This window comes from Pseudorca crassidens, chromosome 8 (assembly GCF_039906515.1).
Source record: "Pseudorca crassidens isolate mPseCra1 chromosome 8, mPseCra1.hap1, whole genome shotgun sequence".
In the NCBI taxonomy this organism is placed as follows: Eukaryota; Metazoa; Chordata; class Mammalia; order Artiodactyla; family Delphinidae; genus Pseudorca; species Pseudorca crassidens.
Window position 1 is genome coordinate 50,828,760 of NC_090303.1, and position 16,652 is coordinate 50,845,411.

Here is a 16,652-nt window from a genome sequence, read left to right on the forward strand (position 1 = left end):
AGCAACAGGAGAGAGCACCAAACTTAGCTGAGGCACAAAAGTCCAAATTCAGCATCCCAGAGGCAGTTTAGCGGTATTGGTGGCATAATGTACAAAGCTGTATATTGTTTTAAAAATCAAATGCAGGACTTCCCTGATAGTGCAGTGGTTAAGAATCCACCTGCAAATGCAGGGGACAAGGGTTCAAATCCTGGTCCAGGAAGATCCCACATGCCGCAGAGCAACTAAGCCCGTGCGCCACAACTACTGAGCCTGCACTCCAGAGCCCGCGAGCCACAACTATTGAGCCCGCGAGCCACAACTATTGAGCCCACGTGCCACAACTATTGAAGCCCGCGCACCTAGAGCCCGTGCTCTGAAACAAGAGAAGCCACTGCAATGAGAAGCCCACGCACTGCAACAAAGAGTAGCCCCTGCTCGCTGCAACTAGAGAAAGCCCGTGCGCAGCAATGAAGACCCAATGCAGCCAAAAATAAATAAAATTATTTTTTAAAAAAATCAAACGGATACCAAAGTCAGCCTGAAATCAACTATTGTTTGAATTACTGCTGGCTTCCAGTTTTCCCGCTTTCCAACCATCAATTCAGTCACTGAGATGATCTCTATGATCATGCACTTCTTTGATAAGGCACAGGAACTGTGGTAACTCCTTTATCTCTTTACCTTGATCATATCATATACACATCACCACTAGGAAAGCCCCATGTGATACATGTTATCATTCCTATTTTAAAGATGTGAAAACAGATGCTCAAAAAAGTTAGGTAAGTTGCTCAAGGTCACACAGCTACTACAGGATGGAGCAGGACTCAAACCTATCCTAAAAAAAGAAGTGTTACGAAGCATAAGACCAGGACTCAACAAATGTGAGGAACTGCCAACTGTTATTACACACTTAATTAAACCTCTTATTATTCACAGAACTTCTAAATTTTATTTTCATGACATTAACAATATAATTTGACAGAAGTAAAATAAACACATAGGATTCGTGTATTCTTCACCAGAGATCTACAATTTGTAATCTATTCAGCTATCTCTCAAATTCTAAACTATCAAATAAGAATTTAATTTGGCATTTGTAGTCTTTTTTTAATCAACAAAAAAATTCACAAATGAACCTTTCACTAAATGATCATCCTCCACATTCTCCAAAGTTCCCAAAATCACACTGATTTAAAACTTTAATCTAAATTACCCTACTCTCATATAAAAATAATAAAGAATGGCCAATTCTAGTAAAATATTAGAGTTGAAATAAATAAAGGTATCTAAAACCAAAGCGTAATCAATAAGTACATAAAAGTAAGTTTCTGCCACTTCTGATTTGAAGGAAGCTGACACATTATTAGGAAGTCCCTAACATGTATGAGATGAGACAGAAAACAGCCAAAGTTTTTATTCATGAATTAGCATTCTGGCAAAAAATAAAAGACCATTATTTTGCCATGACAATGATTTTTTTTTAAGTATCATTTCACATACACTAACTTACTGATGACTCCGATAACAGAACTGTGAGACAGGATGAACAAAAATAATTATTATTCTCATTTTCACATCCGGAAACTTAAAGCTACTAGATTTAGGGACTTGCCCAAAGTCATAAAGCTATCAATTCTGTCTTCAAATTATCTGCTTTTTTCACTCTTTCTAGTCATCTTTATTGCACAGACCTCACTTCCCTACCCAGGCCATCCTCACAGACGATGGGCAGCTTGAATAAAGGGAACCCTGCAGGGTAGTTAGGGCTATCACCGGACAGCTGGCAAAAGGCAGAAAAGGACGAACAAATGTAGCCTCCGACTTCCTCATTGACCTCATCTAAAGGAATGTTTCTGGGTCACCGGGATCCACATGAGCAGGGCTCCAAACCTGGCGGCTTAGGTGAGTTTTCCAGGGTGTGCTCGAGCTTTATGGTGCCCCTGACACCTGCCACAACCTATAATTTGGTTATCTGCCTGCCTGCGGCCCAGGGACAGAACATCTCGGCTCCTCTTCCAGGAGAGATGAAGGAGACCTTTGCTTCAGCCTCTGCGACTTACCTGCCGGGTCATAAGAGATTTGATTCTTTGCATGTCGAATTCGTGAAGGGGCACCTTGCCGCAGAGAACTAACAAATCACACAGAACTACCAGACAGCCGGTCCCAACACAGGGAAGCCATAGTGAGTGGTCACGTGGAGCTGCCGAGCTGGGTTTCCCTTCCTTTCCCAGAGCGTTCTGGGAATTGTAGTCCCCCGGCTGCCGTCGGCACCTGCAGTGGAGGCGAGAGGACGGCCCAGGTACTACATTTCCCGGCAAGAAAAGCAGCTGACGCTTCGGTTAAGCCCCACAAATCTTGTTGCTCTGAGAGACCACGGCGGTCGCCGGCCTTTAAAGCGGTTCTTGATCTCGGTAGCTGCTCCGGCGAGGCGAAAACCTAACTCATAGGTGACCAGACATTGAGCAACAGGAGCAAACACTGAGAAGACAGTATGTAAACCAGACTGACATGACCCCCCCGCCCCAGGAGTGTGGTGGAGGAAACCCCACCTGGTCTTGAGGGGCGGAGTGAGAGGACGACAGACTCACGCGAAAGGACGGGAACGCCAAGGACGGGAAGGCTCCAAGAGGTGACCTGAGAACTTGGCACTCCCCAGGTGGCGCAGGGCTTGGCCTGAGGAAAAGAGTGGTCCACGTTGTCCAATGGCGGCTGTCCAGGTTAGGGCTGTTCTTCCTCAGTATTGGCATCCAGAGCAGAAAACTAAAACCAAAGGATTTAATCCCCACCTATCATTTTACCACCTGTGTAATCTAAGGCAAGTCAAGATGGAAAATATAACAATAAGTACACATGTCACTTTAACGTCCTCTTTTCAACTTTTAGCAGTTTAGCTAAACTGGGGAAAGCAACAGGGGAGTGGTTTGGGGCTTAATTTAAGAAAGAACTTTCCAATTATGAGAATACCAGAAAAAAAAAAAGTGACCCAGAGCTAACAATTAACAGTAGATAACATTTATTGAGAGCTTACTACCTGTCAAAAACTCTGCTAATAGCTTTACGTTTGGTATCTCATTTATCCACACAAGCATCATATGGAATTGGTACTATTATCCCCATTTTAAAGATGAGGAATCTGAGGTACGGAGAAATTAAGTAACTTGCCTAAGGTTACTGCAGATGTGCAAGCAGAAAATGAAGGGCTGTTTATCCAGATGTTTTAAGTAAGGCTACCAAGGATTTTCTTTTTGCATTTATTTCAATTAATGTTTATTAGGAAATAATAAAACACAGACCCATGATTTCAAAGATATTTCTTAGGACAACTAAAGAAATGTTAAAGTGTGCCAAACTAATGAAAAATATTAGATAAACAACAGTAGTGGGTGATAGTCAGATATGGCAAAAATAATAAAGTGGTGTGCAAATGGGGGACACTAATATAGAGGTTATTGACAGCTCTGAAATTCTAGTTTTTGACCTCTCAGCATCTTGTCTTATGAATTTTTTACAAATGAGGTTGTAATATTTGACTTAGGGTTTTGTAAGGTTAAGTGAGAGCATGTAAGTGAATGCAATTTATAAATTGTAAAGCACCTTACGATTATGAAGTATTATAGTCATAATTCTGCCCAGTTTTCTGCTCCAACAGAACCACGCTGTTCATAGTTCTGTCATTGTGCTTGACAGTTCCTTTTAAAATGATACGCTTACCTATATGGTTTTCTGACTCTGTTACTTCTAACCCCATGAAGAAATTTCAGTACTTTTTGGGCAACTTTAGTTTAGTTCATTCTTCACCTGCTCTAATCTTAATTGCCAGAGAGTTCTTACTGTGTGAAAGTCTTCAGTATTTAGAAGTTCCTGAAAATATCAAAGAGACAGAAACTGCTGACCATATTAGCATATAAAATGAAACCCAATTCAGTAAACATTTGTTGATTATTGGGCACTAGTCAACACTATCCTAAGCACTTCAGATTAATAAAATACAGTTTTGACCTTTAAGGAGTTTACAGTTTAGTTGAAAAGCATATATTAGGGGTGATCCAAGTCCAGTAGTTCTCAAACTTGACTGTTCAGATTCACCTGAGGAGGATGCCGTTGTTATTGTTATCATTTTTGCGGGAGTTCTTTGTTTAAGGTCAAGGATTCTTATAGGCAACCAGCTCTAGCATTTAAAATCTACTCTTTAGAATGAGAAAATGAATCCATCTAAGGTTCTGAGGTCATAGGACTAGAACCCAGATCCAAACCCAGAATTTTTCCCCTCAATACACAAAGTTACAGGTGACCAAAAAAAAAAAGTTTTTTTCATTTTGTGTATTTGGCTTTTTCCTATCCGCCAAACTGGGGAAGCAAGTGTTTTCTGTATCTGCTTGACCCTGAAGAGGCAAGAAAGCATTACAACTTTGTTTAACTCTAATACTCTACACTTTAGTTTACTTCTTATTAACTAAAACGAAGTGGACAGCCAGGCCTCTAAAAGTTCAAAGGCTGTAACTATAATATTGGAAGCATGTAAAGTAAATCAGTGCTGTTGCCTAAATAAAATATATTTTCTAATTCAGCATACCCTAACACTATAGAAAATAACTGAGCCACCCATGCTACCTTTTTAACTCCCTAAACTAAAAAATAAAAACAAAAACCTAGAGCCCTAAAGAGCACTTTTTAAAAGGTGAAGTATGTCATTTCATTTCCATTTTTCAAAAATACACATATGAGGGCTTCCCTGGTGGCACAGTGGTTGAGAGTCCACCTGCCAATGCAGGGGACACGAGTTCGTGTCCCAGTCCGGGAAGACCCCACATGCCGCGGAGCGGCTAGGCCCGTGAGCCATGGCCACTGAGCCTGCGCGTCTGGAGCCTGTGCTCCACAAGGGAGAGGCTACAACAGTGAGAGGCCCGCGTACCGCAAAAACAAACAAACAAACAAAAAAACATACATATATGAGACTTAGAACTTTCACAGTTGCCTGAGAGTCATTAGTGGTAGGCCAGAGCAAACTAGTGGAGGGTGTGAATGGCCTGCCAGTAAGTCTTGAGGAGAACCTGTTGGACAGCCGTCCCTTGGTAAAGGGGTGCCAGCCCCATTTTTGTAGATTGGAACATCCAGGCTAAGAATTAAGTAAGTTGATCTGATTCGGGGCAGTAGCGTTAGCAGTAAAGTAAGATAAGGACATATTTCTGATGGCCCAAATAGGAGGAGCCCCTGGAAGCTTAAATAAAAGCTGAGATCCTGGCTTGATTAGGCAGATACATTTCTAGTCATCCTATAAATATCAAAGCAGCAGAAAGATGTGGCCTCCCCAGGATGATGTAACTACACTTCCTGAGCAAGCAGTAGTAGAAAACAGGACACTTGCCAAAGGTAAAGCAGTGACCTGGAGAAGGGCCCAGGAAGGAAAACATTGCTGTATAGTCATTTAGGGGCCATATCAGTAGATTAGGGCTTCTGGGAGGCAGCACTGTAGTAGGAGCGAACACTAGCACAGGAATAGGCAATTATGATGGCCTCGTCTAGCAGCCAGCTCTCCCCTGTAAACTCTAATCTTTCCTAAGACCTATCGAATTAGAATATAAGACAGGGCTTTCTTTCCCCAGTTCTTCTTACTCCCCACTGCCCTATGTTGACCTTGGCATTGGCATGTCACCACCTCTCATTCCCAGTTCTTCCTGCGATTCCAAAGCACTCATATAAATAATGAATGTGGATGTTTGAAATGCATATGGAAGACTCTTTGCTTTATAAAACAAGACAAGCCTTACTTAAAATTTAAACGAACTTGACAGTAAACTACAGTGTGAGTTGAGAAGTGACAAAAAAGCCTTGCAGTCACCCCCACCCAAACCCATACACACACACACACTACCCCCAGTAGCTTCTGGCATTGTTTGCAGTTTAGTCACCATGGATATAGATTGCTTAATGTAATCAGTTTTTCCACTTTAAATGCAAATATAAGATCAATAAACAAGCTCCTGAACTGTATGGTAAATCAGAGCCCCTCAGTAGGTTACAGGTGAGATGTGAGATGTTGATGGTGGGAAATTTCTTATAATGATAAAACACTAAACCATCTTTAATAATCATGTAAAAATGGAAAGCAATTGAAGTTATATATTTTTTAACATCTTTATTGGAGTATAATTGCTTACAATGGTGTGTTAGTTTCTGCTTTATAACAAAGTGAATCAGCTATACATATACCTATATCCCCATATCTCTTCCCTCTTGCATCTCCCTCCCTCCCACCCTCCCTATCCCACCCCTCTAGGTGGTCACAAAGCACCGAGCTGATCTCCCTGTGCTATGCAGCTGCTTCCCACTAGCTATCTATTTTATGTTTGGTAGTGTATATATGTCCATGCCACTCTCTCACTTTGTCCCAGCTTACCCTTCCCCCTCCCCATGTCCTCAAGTCCATTCTCTAGTAGCTCACGTCTTTATTCCCGTCCTGCCCCTAGGTTCTTCATGACTTTTTTTTTCTTTTTTAGATTCCATATATATGTGTTAGCATACAGTATTTGTTTCTCTCTTTCTGACTTACTTCACTGTGTATGACAGACTCTATGTCCATCCATCTCACTACAAATAACTCAATTTCATGTCTTTTTATGGCTGAGTAATATTCCATTGTATATATGTGCCACATCTTCTTTATCCATTCATCTGTTGACAGACACTTAGGTTGCTTCCATGTCCTGGCTATTGTAAATAGAGCTGCAGTGAACATTGTGGTACATGTCACTTTTTGAATTATGGTTTTCTCAGGGTATATGCCCCATAGTGGGATTGCTGGGTCATATGGTAGTTCTATTTTTAGTTTTTTAAGGAACCTCCATACTGTTCTCCATAGTGGCTGTATCAATTTACATTCCCACAAACAGTGCAAGAGGGTTCTCTTTTCTCCACACCCTCTCCAGCATTTATTGTTTGTAGATTTTTTGATGATGGCCATTCTGACTGGTGTGAGATGATATCGCATTGTAGTTTTGATTTGCATTTCTCTAATGATTAATGATGTTGAGTATTCTTTCATGTGTTTGTTGGCCATCTGTATGTCTTCTTTGGAGAAATGTCTATTTAGGTCTTCTGCCCATTTTTGGATTGAGTTGTTTGTTTTTTTGATATTGAGCTGCATGAGCTGCTTGTAAATTTTGGAGATTAATCCTTTGTCAGTTGCTTCATTTGCAAGTATTTTCTACCATTCTGAGGGTTGTCTTTTTGTCTTGTTTATGGTTTCTTTTGATGTGCAAAAGCTTTTAAATTGCATTAGGTACCATTTGTTTGTTTTTATTTCCATTTCTCTAGGGGGTGGATCAAAAAGGATCTTGCTGTGATTTATGTCACAGAATGTTCTGCCTATGTTTTCCTCTAAGAGTTTTATAGTGTCTGGCCTTACATTTATGTCTTTAATCCATTTTGAGTTTATTTTTGTGTATGGTGTTAGGGAGTGTTGTAATTTCATTCTTTTACATGTAGCTGTCCAGTTTTCCCAGCACCACTTATTGAAGAGGATGTCTTTTATCCATTGTATATTCTTGCCTCCTTTATCAAATGAAGGTGTATTTTAACATTATATTGTGCGGCTTCCTGTGTAAACATCCTGAATTCAGAAATAACTCCAGCAGCTAAGATTTTATTCCTACTATCTGCCACTAGAGGGCGCATTATCATGGTTCTGTGACAACACTTTCTCAGGATGTGCCAGACAGGCGTTGTCGTTTTTTACTGTGTGCCATGACATGAAAAGATGACCTAATTCATTTTGGAATTTAATTTATTTATGTAACATCTGTTATCGCTATGTCATAAAGTAAAGGATTTTTAATATAACACAAAAAAAACCAGAAAAAAATCTCAGAATAAATATCAGTCCTTTAGATTGAGTAAATTTAACATTAGGAAAGGGCTTTCCTGGTGGCGCAGTGGTTGAGAGTCCGCCTGCTGATGCAGGGGATATGGGTTCATGCCCCGGTCCGGGAGGATCCCACATGCTGCGGAGCGGCTGGGCCCGTGAGCCATGGCTGCTGAGCCTGCACGTCCAGAGCCTGTGCTCCACAACTGGAGAGGCCACAACAGTGAGAGGCCCACGTACCGCAAAAAAAAAAAAAAAAAAAAAAATTAGGAAAAATTTACTCCATCATCTTTATTTCTCCCACTTTGCCTAGGACCCAAAACACTTTATCATGAGCCAGCACTGTTTCTGAAAAGCACTAGAAAGAGCTTATTTAATAAAAAACAATTAGAGATTAATATTGATTTAAAAGATGTGAGGGGGAGTCTATGTGCTATATATAGAACTTCAATATTACTTTCAAATTGTATTTTGTGCAATCCAATATTAAAATTTACACGCATTTCTTAAGCATCAACTGAGAATCAGAGGACATGGGCCAAGGAACATTTGGGTTTATTTCTGGGGGAACAACTTAACAAAAATACTAGTTAACCACTATGCTAGATCCATAGATGAATAAGACCAGTCTTTGTATTAGATGAGCCCAGAGGGAAAATAAACATGCAATAAAATCAATTGAGGTTAATGAGATAAGTGCTGAAATAATGCTGCTATCTCTAAATTACACATGCAAGATTTAGAGATAGCACAGAGAAAGTTGTGGTATAATAATTACCAGGGAGAAGCTCTTACCATTTTTCTGAAGCCTGGAGAGGTCGTAAAGTGACCTCTGAAGAGGCCTCAGGTTTTCCAATAGTCACTTATTTTCTTTGCCTGTAGAAACAGTTCTGGAAGCTTTAATGCTAAAAGTGTTTCCAAACTTGAACTTCTTCAGTGAGCCTTTACTTTAAAAAAATGATTTATGCAAGGAATTTTGCTTGATTAGATGCAGATTTTTATTTTATATAGCGAAGGCTTGGACTAGAACCTTCTTGCAGTAGATTAAATGAAATAGAGGTTAACTTATAACTTAGTAAATTAAGCGGAAGTGCGCAGACTGCCTGCTGCCATGGCAGTGAAAAGGCCAGGCAGAAAATCTGTAGCCCAGATACCACTGTAAGAGGCAAGATTGTCTCTGGGCCTTGGTTCACTTATTCTGTGCTTCAGTTGTGAAAATGTGACCTCAGATATTATCTTTTGGTTTAAGCTTTTATTTATAATTACACACGGTCCATGATTCAGTGTCACTTGGAAACACACCTGTGGTTTGCTTTCAAAAATTACATGAATCCATAGATTCAATAAAACCATGGCAGACATTTGTAACAGGAAGTACTACATAGAAAAATACACATTTAAAGGCATTAAGATGCTCTATTTTCTTTGGTATAACTTTTACATGTTACTTAATGATTTCATGGTGATTTATAACTGTTTAGCAGATACATGAAATACTGCAATTTTCATGGAAAAAAATTTTAATTTCAAAATAATGGCATCGTTTTACATGATAGGAAACCCGCTTTTGTTTTTCAGGAAATTTCACAATATGCTCTCATTATGAAAGCATACTGGGTTTCATTAGAGTCACCCAAAAGGATGTTTTCCTTCATGTGATTATTAATAACTAAGAATAATTCATGAAATATGCTGACAATTACTGATAATCGCTAAGAAGCTGTTCTGAAAGTCACAAGCCTGTTTTTTTGCAGAGCATATAACAGGTGTTCCCACTCCCTGTGTCCTTTGTATACACATTCATTCTGTATTCAAATCACAGAAGCAAGAGGCAGGCTAGGGTATGTTACCTCACTGCTAATTTCCCTGGCAAATAAACCAGCAGCTGCTGGTCCATGAACCAAGTTGCCACCAGGAACAGGGCACTGTATGCATGGGACAGGATGCTTTCATGGAGCCCTTCAGCAGCACGGTTGGGGTCTTTCAGTGCAAAATATACCTCCTTCTCTTAGGTAAGGCACTGCATGAAGTTTGTTCTAGCTACCTTTTTATTAAATTGTGGGCATAAGGTAAATATTTGCTTTAGGCTGTAGATTCACTCAGATAATTGAAGAACAGCTTAGAATTTTAAACAATAACACACTTTGTTCCAGCAAAGAAACAGGATCATTTAGGAGAAGTGAGGTTCAATAAATAGATGGTTATTGTTTTCTTAGGACAACAGTTATTGTGAGTAGCACTCATTAAGAAAGTTAAGACATTCTAAAAACTTAATGAATCTCTTCTTTTTACAGAGTTTATATATAGGTTGAACACTCTTTAATGCATTCTACTTTGGCAAATATTCTTGTAGATCATGAATTTGTGACCACTTACAGTGAAACTTAAAACAAGTTTTGAACATAGTTTTGGGCTGTTTTAATTAAAGATATTGTGGCAAACTGTTAGCTCTACCTATTTTTTACCTATCTTATGAAATGTGGAAAAAGGTGAGATTCCAAACTAACAAAAAATATTTTATACACAATCGGGAGAAATGTGTTTAAAAGTATTATTTCTCCAAAATGCCTTTAGCCTTTCTCTTTACCCAATGGCTAGTTCAATTAAAATTTTTTTTCTCTACTTTAGTATTTCTCCCTCATTCTCCTCTTTAACCTTAGAGTTTAAAGTCTTTCTCCAACATTCCCACTGTTTTTATGTCATCATTATTTTCACCAGGTGTTTTCTTTCCATTCTTCCTATTTATCAATTTTAAAAGTCTCTTGTTTTATTTATATCCAAGAGACAGAAATTTTTAAAAAAAACTTTATTCCTTAAATTTTAAGAACAAATTAGCTAAATAAACAACTTAAGTTTTAGCCTTCTTCAGTAGTTTAGAGCTTTGCACTTACTGGTATCTTATGGTATAGTTTTCATAGTAAATGTGATTGTTATTTACATTTATCCCTAATATTGTTCATATTCTGCATATTTGAAATATACAGTTTGTAAATTTTTTAAATGTTTGAGTTTCCCATAGTTGTGATTATTGTTCCAGTGTTTATGTTGTCAAATTCAAGCCTATGTATCTGTTTAGGTTTTGAAATTTTTAGGAAAATTAAGTGATGACCGTAACCGGCTTTTTTATCTTTGTGCATTTTTCTGGGCTTCGAAAGTATCCATTGTGTCAGTGCCACACTTAATTTTATAACAATGGGACTGCTGTCATTTCCTAAGTAATTTTTTGTAATTGGCTTTAAGAAGAACTTAGAGACAATTCATTTGAAGAATTCTACTAAAATAAAATTAAATATACTTTAGAGAAATAGATAGCATGTTCATAAGTAGCTAAAGCAGTTATTGTCCCTTAAGACTTTCTTTCTTTCACAAATTTACTTTTCTCCATTGGTAGTATGTTGTAAAGACCATGGGTAATTTGGAAATGTTTTTGTATTTTGGAATATTGAGTATCAGTTTGTTTTTTCTTTTAAAAAATCTTGGAAATTTGAAGCCCCAAATGTAGTTCATAAAGTCTGTTCAAAGTACATCATAATTTCTATTTTCTCCAAAGATACAAGAGTTTATTTTCAGTCAATAATAGTTGTGTTGTGCTTGCTAATATCATACATGGCAATGGGGAAGTAAATGCCAACTATTTGGAGCCACGGTAGAGGTCACTTTGTGAAGTCTGATGTTTATATTAAATACAGTGAAACTGGTCTAGGGAGTCTTTTGTTGCTGGAATATAGATAAATTTTGCAATATGACGTCAAAAGTGTCCTTTATCGCTGGACAGTCCTTTATAATGTCTTAGTTTTATAGTTTAAGGGAGTCTCTGAAGGGGAGAGTATTGCTATAACTTTGTATGTCAGATTTTTTTTTTAATTTTATAAATTTATTTATTTGCTTTTTTTGGCTGCGTTGGGTCTTTGTTGCTGCGCACAGGCTTTCTCTAGTTGTGGCGAGCAGGGGCTACTCTTCATTGTGGTGCACGGGCTTCTCATTTTGGTGGCTTCTCTTGTTGCGGAGCATGGGCTCTAGGCACAGAGGCTTTAGTAGTTGTGGCACGCGGGCTCAGTAGTTGTGGCTTGTGGGCTCTAGAGTGCAGGCTCAGTAGCTGTGGCGCACGGGCTTAGTTGCTTCGCAGCATGTGGGATCTTCCCGGACCAGTGCTCGAACCTGTGTCCCCTGCATTGGCAGGCGAATTCTTAACCACTGTGCCACCAGGGAAGTCCCTGTATGTCAGATTTTTAATGGCATTATCAATGTTCTCCAAATTAGTGTAGTGCCTTATATGCAAAAAGTCAAGGGTTTCCTTTTTTGTACTCAAAAAGTACGTATTAGTGAATCTAATAATAAAATTGAATTTTCATTTAAGTACAAATATTTGGAATATTAAGGGGAAATTAAAATTTCATCCATTTTTATATCATTTATTTTCATAAAATTTATTTGTTCTTACAGAGGTTGACTTCCTAAAATCAATAGTTTAGTCATTTACATTTTCTCGTACAACAAGGAAAGAGCACTTGAAAATTTCTCAAAATGAAGCTAATTTTTTTAAGTCCGTAAACTACTGTTTTGCCAGCATGGATTCCACACCTGTCAGGGGAAATGCAGCAATGGCAAAAGAGTATGTGATCCTAAAATGTAGCAAAAGCGCCCTATTATCTGTTTATTCTGCAAAGTTCACTACAAGTAAGGATTGCATCATATCAATAGATTCATGTCTTTCCTGCAAAATAAAAAGATTTTAGTGGCTGAGATAAGAAACTGTATAAAGAAAATTTCATTCCTCACTGATACTCTTATAACTTGCTACCTATAATTTATCTGATAAAAATGGTGTAGGCAATCTAAGCAAACAGCTATTATAACAGCTGTGCTGTCTTCTCACTGTCATACATATATTTGAAAAAGCACACATATTTGAAAAATAATTAAATAACATGATATCATATCATTTGGTATGATAAGCATTGAATATATTCAGAGATACTATTGATGGTAATATATTATTTAAGGTATTATTACATGATGCAGTTTCTAAAATAGACTAAAGAACTAGGTCACTCCCCTTAATGATTATTGTAAGTGCCATATAAAATGTTATTTTCTGCTAAAGTAGTTTCGTTTTTCCCTGGGCTGCAATATTTGTATCATATTTAATATTTTATTAAATAAAATTTCTTCCCATAACTTCAGTCATAGACTCTCCAATCAAGCTTTCTTACTTAAGATTCAGCTTTCTGAGTCAAGATCCAAAAGTCACCTACATTTCTATTCTAGTCATGCTCGCACTCCATGGTAAGAAAATGCCTCCCAATCATATTCAGAATATTACAAACTCAGTTAATCTTTTTCAACCTAACCACACAAAAAGTAGAGAAAAAGCGTTCTTCCCCTTTTCAGAAAAAAAAAAAAGTAAACAAGGACTTCTGCAATGATTTCCCCAAAGTCCGAGAACAGATTGGCCAGAATTGCACTCAGGCCATCTATCTACAGCTCAGTCTAGCAGTGGTTTCTAGGTTGAGCTGTGAAATGTATTAAGTGGACCAATAAGTCAATGACCAAATTGCTTACTGTCAGAGGCAACTACTGAGTTTTATATCAGGAGCTATGCCGTTTTTTCCAGTGCATTCTCAAGGCAATGATGTAGATTCCCACCATCCCCCTTGATACCTTGGCAAAAAACACAGAACTGCCACTTTATGAAAAGATATCCAACTTAATAAGTGGATATTAAATCTGAGATTCAATACTTCAAAATTCTTTGGGCCCTTTCTCACTAAAATATGAGTCCTTCCCCTTTAAACTGTAGAGTAGCTGCTACCCTGAGAAAAGCACCTTAGGATGTCAAGAACATAAACATAAAGAGTAGAGAGAGGCCTTGGACCTCATCTAATATTACCCTTTTTTCACACATAAGAAAACTGCCATCCAGAGAATTAAAATGACTTATCTAAGGTCAGTTAACTAATCACCATTTTATCCCAGGTATGTGTTCTGTACTAAGACCTCATATTTCAGTGTACTTTTAACTTTATCAAAGTAGGAAATTCAGAAATCTCTCTGCAAGTTTAGAAAATAGGTTCCTGAAATCCCTATTTCCAGGCAATTTGCAAGTGATTAATTTAAGACTGTACGGACAAGGGAGTCCAAGATCAAGAATGAACCGTGAAACCCTCAGGAATATTTTTGTATTCACTGAAGTAAAAAAGGAAATAGCAACACAATAAATACAGTGAAAAGTGCATTTTACATATCTTAAGTTAGTAATAATGGGTGCTAAAAAACTAGTTCTACTTACCAGGAACTTGTTAGGCACTTCCTATCACCAATTACAATGAAAGGCATGAAAATGCCTGTTGTTTCATGCAGATAACACATGTACTAAGAGGAATCTTTTCCTGTACAGGTCCGCCATCCAATGCCCAATGTCTTTCTATGTCTATGACTTCAAGAGCTTCACTCCCTTCTCTCAGTCTCTGCTTCACATATCTCAGACATCACTAGTTTTAAGTCCTAGATTTACTCTCTCATCTCCCTTTAGCTCTCTTATGATTTCCTTGCCTTTTCTGCAGTACACTTTATCTCCTCTTTATAATTCCCAGCAACAAGCTCCTTCTTTTTCTAATGATTCAAATTAAGAAGAACTACAAATTTAACATTCTTGCACTTGCCAGAAAAGAAAACAGAAGCAAATCCTCATACCTTTGTAACTCCTTTGTTATGGACCAACTCACTACAATGAATGTACAGGTACAGCCCATTATCAGAAAAAAAAACTACATGTCAATCACAAATACACACAGAGCCCAAGGAGACTGTAAGACACATATTTATTTTTCCCATAGAGTCACCTAATTTTTAGTCTGTATGGTCAGTTTCAGTTGAGAATCTAGGCACTCCTTCTCCCTTTAAACTCCTCTTATCTTCCTCTTTGTCCTTTTTCCTCTTCAGTTCCTTGCTCTGAGTTCCCTGCTGGCCCCAGGGTCTCACTGTTTACCAACAGCTACCCAAAAACGAAAACCATGGAAATCTGCTCTAACCTCCACCCTGGGAAAGAAAGAGAGGAATTTACTGTTAGTAGAATTTATTCCTCATAGGAGCAGACCTACATATTTCAGTTTCTCCAAATAAATCGTTGTACAAACAGACCTTTCTACCATTCCCTTCCTAATATTGATGACCTTTCACAACATGATTCAGATAAATCTTAAAGATCCCCTTCCTAGTAGAGATGAAAAGGGAGAAGCAATCAAAGAAGATAAACATTTTGTATATGACAAAATTGAAATTGTAAGATATCTCTATTTGTGCCCAAATTTTCATCCCTCCTCACCTAGGATTCTTTTCCACCCTCAACCATCTGTTTTCTGCTTCATCAAGACTTCTCTTTCTAGTGATCATTCCAATAGCTCCAAACATGCTGTTCAGCATCTATCCAAAGAAAAAAAAAGAAATTTTAAAAAATACTTTTTCTGCTCCTTTTCTCAGCAAAATTCCCCAGAAGTGTTGTCTATGCCAACTGTCTCCAATTTCCTTTCCGTTCTTTCTTTTTTCCATCACTGTTCAAAAGACTTCACATTTAAATTCCTCTCATTTTCTCCTCCACTGTTCATATGATGTAGGTACCGTATTGCTCCCCTTTAAAATGAGGATTTTGAAGCAAAGAGCTTTTGATTAGTATTCTAATCAAAATGGTAGAAAATGGTAGCTACATGGTAACCTGAGCTAAGGAGAACTCTCTTCTCAATTGTAAATATATATATATATATGCTAGATAAAATAAAACAATATATAGCTCAAGGTAAAGAAGCGGAAATCTCCAGGTGCCAGAAACTACGAAGAAACCTTGCCTCTTAGATTTCTAATGGGCATCTAAAATGAACATGTCCAAAGCTGACTCCCAGTCTTTCCACAAAAATGTCTCCCACAGTATTCCCCATGATTAATTGATTAGTTGCCCATTAATAAATGACGACTCCTTTCTTCCAGTTGATCAGGTCAACAACCTTAGAATCATTCTTGGCTCATCTTTGTTTCTTGTATCCCACCCGCAATGTGTCATCAAATCCTGTTAGCACCACCGGGCTTTTCTCACAATATCTTTTACTAGCACCCTTATCTACAACACAGTCATCTCTTGCCTACTTTACTGCAGTCATCTCCTAAGTGGTCACCCTGCTCCTGCTCTTTCCCCTATTTCAGTCAGTTCTCACGGCAGCTAGAGCACACCTAAAAAAATAAGAAGAAAGACCTCTATCCCTCTTGCTCACAGAAATCCAGCTGTGTTCCCATCTCACTCAAAGTAAAATTGCCAAAGTGTTTGCCATGACCCTAAGGCACTCCCTGGTCTGGCCCAGCCACCTTGCTGGCCTCCTGTCTCACTACACTCCACTCTTCTCCACCTGCTCCTGCCTCTTGCTGTGGCTCAAACACACCAACCAGATCCCTGCTTCTGAGCAGGAATAACCAATCACAACTGGTCATAGTTTAATGCCGTTCTCCTTAGGATATTTGCATTTGGCAAGGCTTCAGCTAAAAGGAAAAACTTCCAATTATGGACTGTTAAGCCATTTCAGAAGACTGTGGAGGAAGATTCTCAGGAGGAAGTAGCCCCTCAACCACATAGTTTGATTAGGATATGATATGACTCAGACATTAATCAGTCACAATTTCAAATTTTTTAAAAGGTTTCATTGGACTTTAGAACTAATAATCTTTCCCAGTTCTCCTTTTCCCATTATTCTTTAACAGTTAGAGATAATAACTTCTGCTTTTCCTTTTCATCTTGCCTTTAAAGAGGTCATGCAATCAACAG

The 16,652-nt window shown here is 38.2% G+C and overlaps 2 protein-coding genes across 8 annotated transcripts in view; one reads left to right on the forward strand and one right to left on the reverse strand.

The window, feature by feature from the left end:
* The window catches only part of VPS50 (VPS50 subunit of EARP/GARPII complex), a 137,009-nt gene extending 134,805 nt beyond the window's left edge, over positions 1-2,204 (reverse strand). For all 3 annotated transcript variants that reach the window (XR_010945518.1, XM_067746400.1, XM_067746399.1), the window contains exon 1: positions 2,046-2,204. Coding sequence is in view for 2 of the 3 variants with exons in the window: in XM_067746400.1 (XP_067602501.1) it covers positions 2,046-2,078 (33 nt within the window). In the remaining variant the exon portion in view is untranslated. The remainder of the gene's footprint in view (positions 1-2,045) is intronic.
* Positions 2,205-2,247: 43 nt separating this feature from the next.
* HEPACAM2 (HEPACAM family member 2) overlaps positions 2,248-16,652 on the forward strand; it is a 48,393-nt gene continuing 33,988 nt past the window's right edge. For 3 of the 5 annotated variants that reach the window (XR_010945519.1, XM_067746401.1, XM_067746402.1), the window contains exon 1: positions 9,767-9,858. Coding sequence is in view for 2 of the 5 variants with exons in the window: in XM_067746401.1 (XP_067602502.1) it covers positions 9,780-9,858 (79 nt within the window). In the remaining 3 variants the exon portion in view is untranslated. Of the gene's footprint in view, positions 2,703-9,766; positions 9,859-16,652 lie in introns of those variants that run through there. The other 2 variants (XM_067746405.1, XM_067746404.1) reach the window with 2 other exon arrangements.